The sequence below is a fragment of the Emydura macquarii genome, unplaced genomic scaffold (assembly GCF_026122565.2).
Source record: "Emydura macquarii macquarii isolate MOO-44397 ecotype Brisbane River unplaced genomic scaffold, CSIRO-AGI_Emac_v2 contig_2897, whole genome shotgun sequence".
In the NCBI taxonomy this organism is placed as follows: domain Eukaryota; kingdom Metazoa; phylum Chordata; order Testudines; family Chelidae; genus Emydura; species Emydura macquarii.
Window position 1 is genome coordinate 15,436,882 of NW_027133034.1, and position 12,988 is coordinate 15,449,869.

At 38.7% G+C, this 12,988-nt stretch overlaps 1 protein-coding gene across 4 annotated transcripts in view; it reads left to right on the forward strand.

Moving 5' to 3' along the window:
* SECISBP2 (SECIS binding protein 2) overlaps positions 1 to 12,988 on the forward strand; it is a 38,418-nt gene that overhangs the window by 9,621 nt on the left and 15,809 nt on the right. For all 4 annotated transcript variants that reach the window (XM_067569322.1, XM_067569323.1, XM_067569325.1 and 1 more), the window contains 6 exons: positions 1,147 to 1,228; positions 2,472 to 2,626; positions 3,566 to 3,715; positions 6,641 to 6,745; positions 8,679 to 8,810; positions 10,728 to 10,860. In XM_067569322.1, the coding sequence (XP_067425423.1) occupies positions 1,147 to 1,228; positions 2,472 to 2,626; positions 3,566 to 3,715; positions 6,641 to 6,745; positions 8,679 to 8,810; positions 10,728 to 10,860 (757 nt within the window). The remainder of the gene's footprint in view (positions 1 to 1,146; positions 1,229 to 2,471; positions 2,627 to 3,565; positions 3,716 to 6,640; positions 6,746 to 8,678; positions 8,811 to 10,727; positions 10,861 to 12,988) is intronic.

The window sequence follows — 12,988 nt, forward strand, 5'->3', positions numbered from 1 at the left end:
TAAGGCAACAACGACCTCTGCAGGGCATTGCCTGTGGATTGCTGACTTGCATGCGTCAGCCAGTCATTAATTCCCAGGAAGTTCTCTACACCTCATTTTTATTGCTAAAGTAAAGCAAGTCTGTTTTCTGATTTGCATTTGGTTCACATAACTGCTGGGGCCTGAGAGCAAGACTATCATGGAACCCTTATGCCAGACCTCTCCTGGCTGAGGAGGTCTCCTGCACAGGAGGTATTCTCATTGTGCCATTCCTACCACCTTTTAAGGTCCTTTTATATTAGTAGAATGGTATAAAAGTGTCTTGGTATAATTGCATAGCATAATAAGGCTCAGTGATTCTGTTCCAGATGAGTAATAAGTTGCATACATCGGGAGTCTTCTGTTTCTGTATTTAAGAATAGGGCTATCAATTAATCGCAGTTAGTGCAAGCGATCAACACAAAACAAATTAACTAGATTAAAAAAAGTCACGATTAATTGCAGTTTTGATTGCACTGTTAAACAATAATAGAATACCAATTTAAAATTACTATAAACATTTTTAGATGTTTACAAATTACAGTTACAACATAGAATACAAAGGGTACAGTGCTCACTTTATATTTCTAATGACAAATATTTGTGCTGTAAGAAAGATAAACAAAAGAAATAGTATTTTTCAGTTTGCCTCATACAAGTACTTTTGTGCAATCTCTTTGTCGTGAAAGTGCATTTACAAATGTAGAATTATTTCTTCTTACATAACTGCACTCAAAAACGAAACAGTGTAAAACTTTAGAGCCTACAAGTCCACTTAGTCCTATTTCTAGTTCAGCCAATCACTAAGACAAAAGGTTGGTTTTTTTTTTTTAAACATTTACAGGAGATAATGCTGCCTGCTTTTTATTTGTCACCTGAAAATGAGAGCACGCGTTCACATGGCACTGTTGTAGCTAGCACTACAAAGTATTTACATGCCAGACTTGCTAAACATTCACATGCACCTTCATGCTTTTCACCACCATTCCAGAAGACATGCTTCCATGCTGAATTTAAATTGGTATTCTGTTAACAGTGCAATTAAAACCGCCATTAATTGCAATTTAAAAAAAAAATTGTTTGACAGCCCTGTTTAAGAATACAAGACAATGTGGTGTTGCTTTGTAGGATGAAGCTTCAGTGGAAAACAAAGCTATATCAAAAACTTATGCAGAAGCAGGTTCAATTTCCTCTTCACTTGATACTAGAGGTAAGTGCTAGAGAAACCCCAAAATATCTATCACCTAATGGCTTTGAATAGTCTCTGCATCTCATTAATATAAAAGTTACAGTATTTCTAAATGCTTCTTGATGATAACCTACAGTATCAAAACTAACCAGTGAGAGATGATAAAGCAAACTTGAAAGATTTCTCCTTCATTGCAGTCTTTTTGTGTGCCTTGAGGGGACACTTAATGTGAAGAATTTATATGTAAATATTCTGATTTATATCAAACTACTTCCAAAATATATATGTAAATAATGGATTTCTAATGCAGCGGAGTGCTTAGTATGAATGTGTTTTTTATAGCACATTTCTAGTTTTAATTTTTAAAATTCACTTCTTAAAAGCAAAAATGGCAAAAGGAAAAATTTTCAAAACAAACCACTTTTTAATTTTTCTTTTAGGTCTCAGATTTATGTATAAATGTATATTTATTTATACTGCATTTATTTTTTTAAAGTCTAACATTTAGAGCAGTGTTTCTCAACGAGGGGTACGCATACCCCTGGGGTACACAAAAGTCTTCTGGGGGTACATCAACTCATCTAGATATTTGCCTAATTTTACAATAGGCTACATAAAACATTAGTGAAGTCAGTACAAACTAAAATTTCATAAACAATGACTTGTTTATACTGCTCTATATGGTATACACTGAAATGTAAGTGCAATATTTATATTCCAATCAATTTTTTAAAATTATATGGTAAGAATGAAAAAGTAAGCAATTTTTCAGAAACAGTGTGCTGAGACACTTCTTTTTGTATTTTTATGTCTGATTTTTGTAAGCAAATGGTTTTTAAGTGAGGTGAAACTTGGGATACAAAAGACGAATCAGACTCCTGAAAGGGGATACAATAGTCTGGAAAGGATGAGAACCACTGATTTAGAGTCTAGAATAGGTGGGTGGGTGTTCTCCTTAAATTTAATTGCAATTCTTCCAAATCTTAACTTTCAGTTCTCTTTTTGCAAATAAAAATCAATGTCAGTGCCCCACAATTTGCACAAGTGTGCTTGCCCAGAGGAGGAAGAATGTAGTAAGAAAACACCTTGATCTCTAGCTTCCAAGGAATTAATTTGAACAGCTATCAAAGAAATGAGATTAAAAACATTCAGCAAATTGTAGACATAGTGGTATTTTGATTCACTCCTAAACCTTTTTAATATTAAGTAGTTGGAGAAGTAATTTACCTTTAGACATCTCTGAACATTATTCTTTTTCCCACAGCACTTCCTCCGACAGCTGCACCTTACTCCACTCAGTCACGTTTATCTGGGGCCACTGTACTTTCACAGTCTTCAAAGAGAGTTGTTTCCTCTCAACTTCTTTCCAGTAATCATTCTTGCAGCAAAGAAAAACAAGATGTTCAGAAAAATAGTAAGGTATTCGGAGAATTGTATGCTACGAGTGTCATTGAACTAACGGTAGCCATTGACACATTAGTGGCTTTTTTATAGTATCTGCAAGCCAATGCACTTTTGCCAAGATAGTTTAGGTGTAATTTTATACTGTTCATTAGAAGTGTTATCCATAATGTGCCTTTTTTTCTAATATGGTGCAAAAAATGTGAGAATAGCATTAAACATGCACCACAACTTGATCACTACTAAATAATTTCAAATTTTCTACATTTTAGGGCAGGTCTACACTGCCAGCAAAATTCAGCAGAAGTTGACAGGAGTTACGCAAGCTACTCTGCATAGCTTGCATAATTCCCATCGACTTTGTAACTTCCCTTTAGTGCACTGTTTCCATTGCACTGCGCTGACAGGAAATGTGTTCCAGTCGACGCAGCGCTATGCCTTTTGGGAAGGTGGTTTTATTAGATCTACTTCCGGATCAATTGAGCGTGTCTTCACTGCCTCTGTTGAACCGGAAAAATCGATCTGACAGCGAATTTGCTGCCATCCATGTGTACATAGCCTTAATGTTTTACTTGTTGCTAATTTTAATACAGTAATTCTAAGTTACACCTTCACATCTTGCTGTCTTCAGAATTTAAAGCTGAAATGTGAAACTTGGCTCCCTTTAGGAGCAGTGTTTTCTGCCCAGGTCACTCTAGCCAAGGTATGCTGTTATAGCTGTGAAACACGCTTGCAGCAGTGTATTCTCTGCTGTGCTGTAACTGCTGTTGGATCTTAAATGAATTCAGCCTTTGCCCTTATGGTATCGCAATGTATATTGGTTAGGGCATACTTTTTTGTATGTTTTTGATCATTCGGATAGGTTTGATTGGTTTTTTTAAAATATTTTTACTTGTATTCTGATACTAGCCATCTGTAACAAGCTGATTTATTCCGCTCATTGTGGTCTTTCAATAGTCAAAAACAAGAAATGGTGCTAGTGAAACTGAGCCTGAAGAAATGTCAGAAAAGCAGAAGAAAAAGAAGAAAAAGAAACCTAAATCAAATTCTGAAGTGGGAAAACCTCAAAATGAAAACTTTATAGTTCAGGAACCACCGAGGATTGAGGTACAGTGGAAAGTTTTTGTTAATGTCAGCACATTAAGAGATTGGTATGCGATCTCTAATTTTGTAGAAACCTGGATTCAGATCTATGGCGTAGACTGATTCTGCAAGGTATATTTATAAAGGCAGTCTCTTAGTCCCAAAGTACAGTATATTACAAAACCAGACAAAGCCCTATCTAAAAAATTAGGCAAATCAGACTTTGTATTCGACAGTGGCGATCAGAGAGAAAACAGGCTCCAACCCTGCACGGAGTGTGGTAGCATGACACTTGCACCTGTTAAGTTCCATTGAATTTGACACTAGTTCTAGTAGAGTCCTTTGCAAGATTTGGCACCATAATGTGCATCTTGGAATCTTTTTTGGTAGCAAAGGAAGCAGTTAAAATCTGCTTCTTTATTGCTTTGCTACTCTGTAGAGCTAAACAGTATATCATGCTTCAGATGATTTAATATTATATTGGAGGGGACAAAGAGTAAAACAGGTGTTCAGCTAGGTAAAGATTCTACTTGTACATGTTTGTATATTACATTTTTAAAAACAAACAGAACCTTTAATGTTAAGTCACAACTCTGTCTGAACATTTCCCCTAAGATTACAGAATTGTTCCTTTTTGTGTGTGCGCATTTGACAGCATCTTGTATATTTAATTTTTGTTTCTCTAGTAAATCAAGCAGTTTCTGTTTGTGTGGCTCTTTCCTCCTGCAATAATGGGGGGGGGAGGCTTTTTCAAAATGTATGGTAAAATACTGAACTGACTCGGAGGGCAGGACATGTGTAGGACCTCAGAATACTCTTTATTTTTTTGAAATTGTCTAGATTTTAAGTTGGTTTCCCTTTTAAGATTTTCATAGTAACCTTAACTCTTCCACATTATCTGTATAATCCAATTTAGTCTTCAGATTCATGCAACTCCTAGTGAAATTGATCAATATGAAGGTTTTTATATAAAGGGTATACACTTAAAATATAACTACTTGAAAATATATGTGTAATTTGGGCAATTTAAGGGGTACTGTGAGTATTAATGTAAACTTGTGTTTTCCTGTCTCCAGAAAAAGAGATTAATTCTAATTAGCATTATTTTTACTCTAAATTCCTATTGTGGAATTCTATTAATCAGTTGTAATTTAGCTATTGCACAAATAAAATTGAGAACTAACTTTCATAGATACACTAAGTAATGATAAACTGAAAGTTGAGTTGCATTTTAAAGCACATTGTGATTGAATGCTTTCTTTAATATTCAAAAACTCCACTGAATATAGTGCTATGGTGCTAATTAGCTGACATCTGTCTGTTCATACTAGATAATATTTAAACACCACATCTGGTCAGTTCTAGAATTTGGTGTTCCAGTAATCGGTGAGCAAAATTCAGTTGATTTTTTTTTAATGAAAATTGAAAAAACTAGAAGGGGGAAAATAAGGGATCCGTGAAGCTGCTTGAATCTGGTTAACAGATTCAGCAGCATCCGCTTCCTCTGTAATAGTCTTTAGATTGAAGAACTGGTTGATGACAGCCATTAACACCTTCCAGTATAACCACATCGCCCATCTCAACTCTGCCCATCCTCCCAATATATTTTAAAAATTGTTGACACCCTGAATGACTTACTTTCCAGCCGGGGGGGAGAAAAGAATGGGGGAGGAGGGCATGGGGAGGAATGAGTAGGCAGCCCAGTCATCCGGTTTTAAACCAGTCAGTCTTGCTTTTTGAACGTTTGTCCGTGTCTGGTACAGAGACAAAACTGGATGTGGCTTTGTCCAGTATTGGACAGGGAACACAATTTTGAAGAGTGTTGCTACACCCCTCCAACTGGGGTGGGGTCATGCTGTTCCCTAATGTACTAGAATATCTGGTTTCCTGGGAATGTGTGGGTGGCTACTTTAGGAATGGGGACACATACAGAGCCTGGGGACTGCAGGGATTGGGGGTGGAGAGTGTATGGGAAATCATGCTATGGTGGGGAGGGGAGAATGAAGGGGACAGATCCCTGCCACATGGCAGAGCAGAGAAATGAGTGGGGACAGCCCCTGGCATGGGGGGACAGTGACACAGAGGGGAGGGTAACAAGTGGGACAGAGTTCACAAAGCTTCTGGCATGAGGCAGGGGGAAATGGGGAGGAAACAGAGCCCATGGCACAGGGAGAATGGGGGGCAGACACACAGCCTCTGGCCGGGGGTTGGGTGGCTGCAGGGAGTCACTGAAATTGGGGGGGGAGGGGGATGGGAGGAGAATGAAATCAGTCAGTCTGTGGTGTGCTTTTTTTATTGCTCTCAGCTTACAGAAGCAACAAGTGTGTGACCTTCTAGTTTGTTGACTAATATTGATGTATACTGCCTACATGTAGTCTCTGTGCTGCTGTTTCACTGTAAAGGCCAATTGTATTGAAACGTACATACACCGATTTCTTTGAGTGTTCACAGTTCCATAGTGGAAAGCTTGTGGCCCTTCCGTCTTTTGTTCCCCTTCTCTCTATCACCCACACTTTTTAAGGCAAGACTGCATAACTGGAGGCTGGGAAATGGGAGCTGTGTAGTTCAGAATCTTTAAATGATCGAGAAAAGAGTGGCTCTTAAAAGGAGCTATTCTGTCTATATTTGGCTGCAGTGCTGATTGCTCTGAGTCCTGGAGAAGCTTCAACGTCTGGTATCTGTTAATGCAACCTTTATTTATTTTAAATCATCCCTTCATCTTTGAACTATTGGCTGCCATATACAAAATCTATCTTCTGTGGCTTTTAAGCAGTAAGATGTAAATAATTGAAGGAGCTGGACTCAGATTTTTCTGCGAACCTTTATACACCAAAACAGATGTGTGTTTCTTCATTATGTGGAGGAAGGAGAGAGAATGTATATTTGATGATAGCTGGAAATTTGGAGCTTATTGTCCTTTTTAAAAACAATGGCTTGTTTTTTATTTAGGATGCTGAAGAGTTTCCTGACCTGGCAGCTGCTTCTGACAGAAGAAACAGGGTGGGGACTCAGAAATCCTCCTGTATTCCTCCTGTCGATAGAAAGGAGCCTGAAGTAAGACACTTTGTCGAAAGATGCCTCTCATACATTAGCTTTGTATCTCCAAAAACTGAACAGAAAAGAAATGGAAAGTTTAGAATGTTGAATTTTCATATTGTGCTTCAATTTGGTGGAGAGGCTTGTTTTTAGAACATTAAGGGGAAATGGAAACCGGTATCTATTGCAGTGTTGTAGCCATGTTGGTCGTAGGATATTAGAGAGACCAGGTGCGTGTGGTATGTCATTTATTGGACCAACTTCTATTGGTGAGAGAGAAGCTTTTGAGCTTTATACAAAGCTCTTTTTGAGGTCATATATAAGCTCAAAAGCTCATCTCTCATCGACTGAAGTTGGCCCAGTAAGATATTACTTCACCCACCTACTCTCATATGTGTCTGTGGCTGAGTATCTTCAACTTCGGGCTCTGCAGCCTGACCAATGTTAAATATACTCAGTTATATATCTAGGCCACCTGAAATACTACATTTCAGTGCCAGGTTGCAGCAAGGGTAAGAACTGTGCATCTGTTTGGCAAGAGTAACCTACCTGCATGTGCATTCCTTTCACCATTGTCCACTTAAAAATTATTCTGCAGTGAAGGAGCAAATCTAAGGCTTCATCTACACCAGCGGCTCTCAACCTTTTTTTCCCCAGTACCAGTCGAGTCAGGTCAAGTACCACTGGTCCTGACCCTAGTGGTACTCGAATAAAAAAAGGAGAAACAGTGGCGGCGGCAGAATGCGCCGCGGAGAGCAATACTCTCCGCCGAATCCTGGCCGCCGTTACCCACGTTTCGGCGGCAGGGTTTCTCACATGCGGAGCCGGCTGGGTTGCTTTTCGGCAGCGGCGCGAGGGATTTCGGCGGCAGTCATCTGCGTCTTCAACGGGGGGGTTCGGCGGCAGCGCGGTAAGCTTGTTCGGCGGCGGGGGGGGGAATTTTAGGTGGCGGGGGGTTGCGGCGGCGGTGGGGGGGAGGTTTCGGCAGCGGGAGGGGGTTTCGGCAGCGGAGGGGGGAATTTGGCGGCAACGGCAGGTACGTCTCGCGTACCACCAAGCCTTCCTCCGCGTACCACTAGTGGTACGCGTACCACCGGTTGAGAACCCCTGGTCTACACTATCAACTTGTATCAGTATAACTATGTTGTTATGGGGAGTGGAAAATCCACCCCCCCATGCAACGTAGCCATACTAGCCTAACACCTCCCCCCCATGTAGATAGTGTGTTAATGGGAGGGCATCTCCTGTCAACATAGCTACTGCATCTCAGGGAGGTGAAGTACATATGTGAACAGAAACTCTCCTGTTGGCAAAGGTCGCGTCTTTGCTAAGTGCTACAGCAGCACTGAGTGTAGACAAGCCCTAAACCATTTCTGTGTTACACTGGAGTAGTGTTTTTGCAACCTTTGGGTTGTGATCTTCAGGGGGATCACAAACGACAAATCTGGGGGAGGGGGAGAGAGAATTTGAGGATTTGAAAATTTTCAATTCTAAAGCAAAAAATATAAAATTTCCAGAATAAGTTGGAGGCAGCCCAAACCCTTGTCTTTATACTTTTTATTATTATTATTATTATTATTATTATTATAGAAAATGTAGAGGGGTCGCAAAAATATTTTTCACTGCCCACCAAAAAAGATTGAGACATTAAAAGAACCTAGGTACTATAGTAGTAGGCAAACTAGAAATACTGAAGGAAGATGGAGGGCTTGGGTGTAGTTGACTAATATAGCAGCCAATGAATGCTCACTTTCTCAGAGGGAACTAATTGCTCAGCATTTCAGGTCTGGGTCTCAGCTTCTGTAGGTAGACTTGATTAGCACATGTTCCCTTTATTCCCCCTGCAAATATTCACACTGCTTACATCTTGGTGTTTTAAGTCTATATGATGGGAGTCTCTAGACATTTTCTGTTCCTTCTTGGCACTTTTTCTGTCCTTTAAATTTCAAAGGTACATGGAACCAAAGAGTCTCGTGACAGCAATTATCGAAATGATGCATCCAACTTGGGAGCTGCTGTAACATCAGGGAAAAAAACAGGGAAACAGGCTTCATCTGGTACATTGGAAAGAAAAAAACCTCAGGTAAACCAATTCCCATTGAAACTAAGTGATCTGAGCCTGATATTGCAGAGAGAACTGGCATATTTAGCAATAAGGACCAAAAGATTCAAGCTTAAATACAAGTGTGTTCATATTTCTGAATCTAAAATAAGTGGCCTGACTCTTTAGTTGGAAGCACTTGGTACCTGTGAAAATGAACCCACTTACTTTAGGTTTTCAGGTTTGAAAAAATTGTTTTTGCAGTGTATATGTTTTAAGCAATGGAGATTGACCCCTTAGCCCATCGGATTTGATCGTGACATGTCCTATCCTAAACCAGTGCTTTAAGAATTTAGGAACAGTTTGAGCTGAGGTTTTCAGGATATTTCACACCCAGTGATTTATATCCTCACTTCTATATTCAACCATAGGCACATAAGGAAGGCAACTTCTGTTTAGGGCTGCAGTGCTTCCCCAGCTAACTTTTAAGACATAGGAGAGGGTGACACAAGCTGCCTTGTTCCAAAATATTCTTCCTGGATTAATCTGGACTTGGATTCATTAGCATTCTACTGGGTCTGTACTGTGCTCTATAAAAGTTGAAAAATGCTTTACAGTGTTTCAGTGGGCTCTTCAAAATTATTTTCACCTTTAATATCACAGATGGTAGGATTAAGCTAGTAGTCAACCATGCGGAACTAGGTTGTGGCATAGCTCTGGTAATGGAAGTAAATCAGAATGCCCTAGTCTCCTGCTTCCTGGGTTGGTTGGTTTGTTGGTTTTGTATATAACTAAAAAGATGGCTGGGGATCTGAAGGAAGAAAGGGGTACAGTGATTTCAGAAGGTGATCTTGGTTTGGGCATGCTGCTTAATCTGGCATGGTTTGTGTACAAAAATTATGGAGGATCCTGATCCTGCAGAGATTTTCTTGTCTCATTCTTGTAGCTATAAAATAACAGGGGAGTCATTTCATTAGCATATACTGCAACCTTCGGCCTGGCCTATGCTTAAAAATTAGATCAACCTATCCTTGTTGCTCAGGACTATGAAAAATGTTGCACCCTGAGTACCATGATTAGGTGGACCCCACCTCTGGTGTAGACACAGGTAGGTTGATGGAAGAATTCTTCTGTTGACCTCACTACCACCTCCTTGGAGAAGAGGATTAACTATATAAATGGAAAAATCCCTTCTGTTGAGGTAGGAAGCATCTATACTATGGCACTACAGCGGCACAGCTGCAAGACTGTAGCTGTGCCTCTGTAAAGGCTATAGTATAGACTTGCACTAAATTTCATGTTTCTGCCTCTGATAGGTTATTTACAGTAATAAAAGCAAGAACATGAAGTTTCTATAAATTTGGATCTAAAATGAACTTTGTCTCTGGACAGAAGAGACTATTGAGAAGTATGAAGGAGGCTACTTGCCCATGCTCTTGGATGGAGAAACAGGGAAATAAGGCTGTTTATCAGAAGATGGCACATAGACAGGGAATCACTACAGAATTCTTTTCAAAGAAAGGCATGGGGAAGGATGAATTATCTGCCCCAGGCTCAGGTGCTAAAAAATAGCCCCTACTAAAAAAAATACACTGAATATTTATCCTACATATTTCTGAAGTAAAATTAGAACTCCAGTAAGCTTTTTTTAATAAAAGGTAACTGACATACTTGCCAAGGCAGAAGTCTGTTCATTGCTGAACGTATACTGATGCTAGTATACGGAGGCTTAACTCTTTTTGGTGCTGAGTTCCAGTAGGTGTCAAAAAAGTACATCAATAATCCAAAACAATTACTGTACCGGAGCAATAAGATTGGCTGTTTCTCCACTCGTTTAAACACAAGTATTTCTGAATGAATGTGTCTGTATTCACATGTATTCATATTGTGTGTCACAAGAAATGCAGTCTCTTAAAATCTGAAATGGGACAGCCCCTGGTTTATTCTGGTTTTCCTTAGGAAGCTTCCAAGAGCAGTGGAAAGAAGAGTCAGATTCCAGTGCAGTTGGATTTGGGAGGCATGTTGGCTGTATTGGAGCAGAAGCAACAGAGAGAGAAATTGAAACTGTCCTCCAAACCTGTGGTGCTTTCAGGTACAAGCTATGATTCGATTTCCTTTCTTCGCATCAGCTGTGGTAGTTTCAAATATGGGAAATTTTTTAAAAATAGCTTCACTTTTAATATGTGGTAACATACTTCGTTTATGAAGGACAAAAAAATCAGAGTGAAGCAAGCTGCATATGAAAAGTTGAGATAGATAACATGGGCGTGGAGGTAGGGAAGAACCAGAACTGAACTGGAAAACAACTTTTCACATAGCTAGGAAGGAAGACTGAAAATTAACCTGAAAAGTCAGTGGGTGGGCGAGGGACAATGACACACATTTGGCCTTTTTTTTTTTTTTTTTTTTGCTTTATGATGTACAGGAATGGCCAAAGTCTGTTTCAGCTTGGCACTTTGTTTTTGTTCTTTTTAAAACTAAAAAATCAGGTCTTGTGTGCTCTCCCTTTCTTTGAGGTCTGTCTTATTGACAATTGGAGAACTGATAGAATTATGAAACTGAAAGTGGCAAGATTGGAACCTGAGCAAATAAATGAAAGCAAAGGGAATTTGAGTCAGTTTCATTATTTGAATACTGATTTAGTTGAAACTCCTGACAAACAGTTGGGAGAGAAGCTCTCTGATAAAGATTCAAACCTTCCCATCCCATCCTTTTAGCTGAGGAATGAGAATTCCCACAGCTATTCCTTGAACGGTTATTTAGGCAAAAACGGAAGATGAAACTTGAAGTGTCTATTAGTTATATGGTAAAAAATGAGCAAAAACCTGGCTATGGTGAGGGAAACAAATGCTTTCAGGCCTTATTTGTATATCTTAAAGAAGCAAAAATGGCACAACACAATGCCTTACACTGTAGATCACCTGTAAAGAAAATTTACACTTAACTACATTAGTTCAAATAGAAATGGATTAAGTTTTTCCTATCACTTGACAATGATTAAGAAATTCTCTTCTTTTGGTATTGTGGAAACAATGTATGGGGAGTTGAATGAACTCTAAATATGGTAAAATTAATTTCCTAACTTTTAATACCATGCCATTATTGAGACATCAAGGGAATAACTGGAATTATCGATGTATTGGTTTATTTTGTCTTGGTTCACTGTGAGAACTTGGGGTACTTTGTGTGTAATCTCTTTTGTAGCATTTTAGGCACCCAAAAATATAATATTGGAGAGGTACTAGCAACTACAATTGTTAATTCTAAATCACAGAATAGTATAAAATTATCCTGATGTAAGTACTTCTTAAGTGCGGATTGGAGAGAGGGGATAGGATGAGGGTAGAGCTGGAAGTAGAGCATCATGAATCATAGTATCTGCTCCTATAGTAGTAATGACATTAGATGACTTGTGTATGGCGTTGTCACGTAAGAGGAATGAGAATGTCTTGGCTGTACCCAAGAGGCATAAGACAGCTATTGCATCAGCAGGAGCTTTTTGGGACTCAAGTGCTCACAATAAATCATTTGAGACTATGAACCAAAATTTGAGTTTGGCTTATAGATTGTAAAAATACTTTATGCTCACCGCTGATATAACAGTAAAGAAGTTACAAAAAGTCATTGAAATCTAAAAGTGTAAGGGAAAAATAGCATTTATCGACATTATTGCCTTTCTACCTTTTTATGCTTCTGCAAAATATGATGAAAATGAGAGAGTGGCTCAACCATAGTAACTAACAATTTTTACAAAGAATGTTTTTATATAGACATCTGTCATCTTAAAGAACTGGAAACAGATCACATCTTAATTATGTTAAATTACCAACTTGTTTGACACCTTCAAAGACAATTAGATGTGTTAATTGGTCCTAGAAACAACGAATAGCAATTTCTTGTGATTGGTTTTAAATCATCAGCTGATTGGTTCTTGAGTAGTTAAATTGAGCAATATCTTTATTTTTTTATTATAACTGTTAACCATTAGTAGGTAAATACACTTGGATTTATTAAGGTATGAAGGTAAAATGTTTGATTTTAAAGGCTAATTGTGGAAATGCTGTAACCATATATAAATGGCAAAAATGTAAATACTGTTTAAAAATGCTAGCAAGGGCTCAGTAAATTTATAAGACTGAGTAACTGCTTAATTATTTTTCTCTGGACTGTGAATATTCAAGTGATATGCATAGTTAGTAAGAGAGATATTGGGGCTTCAG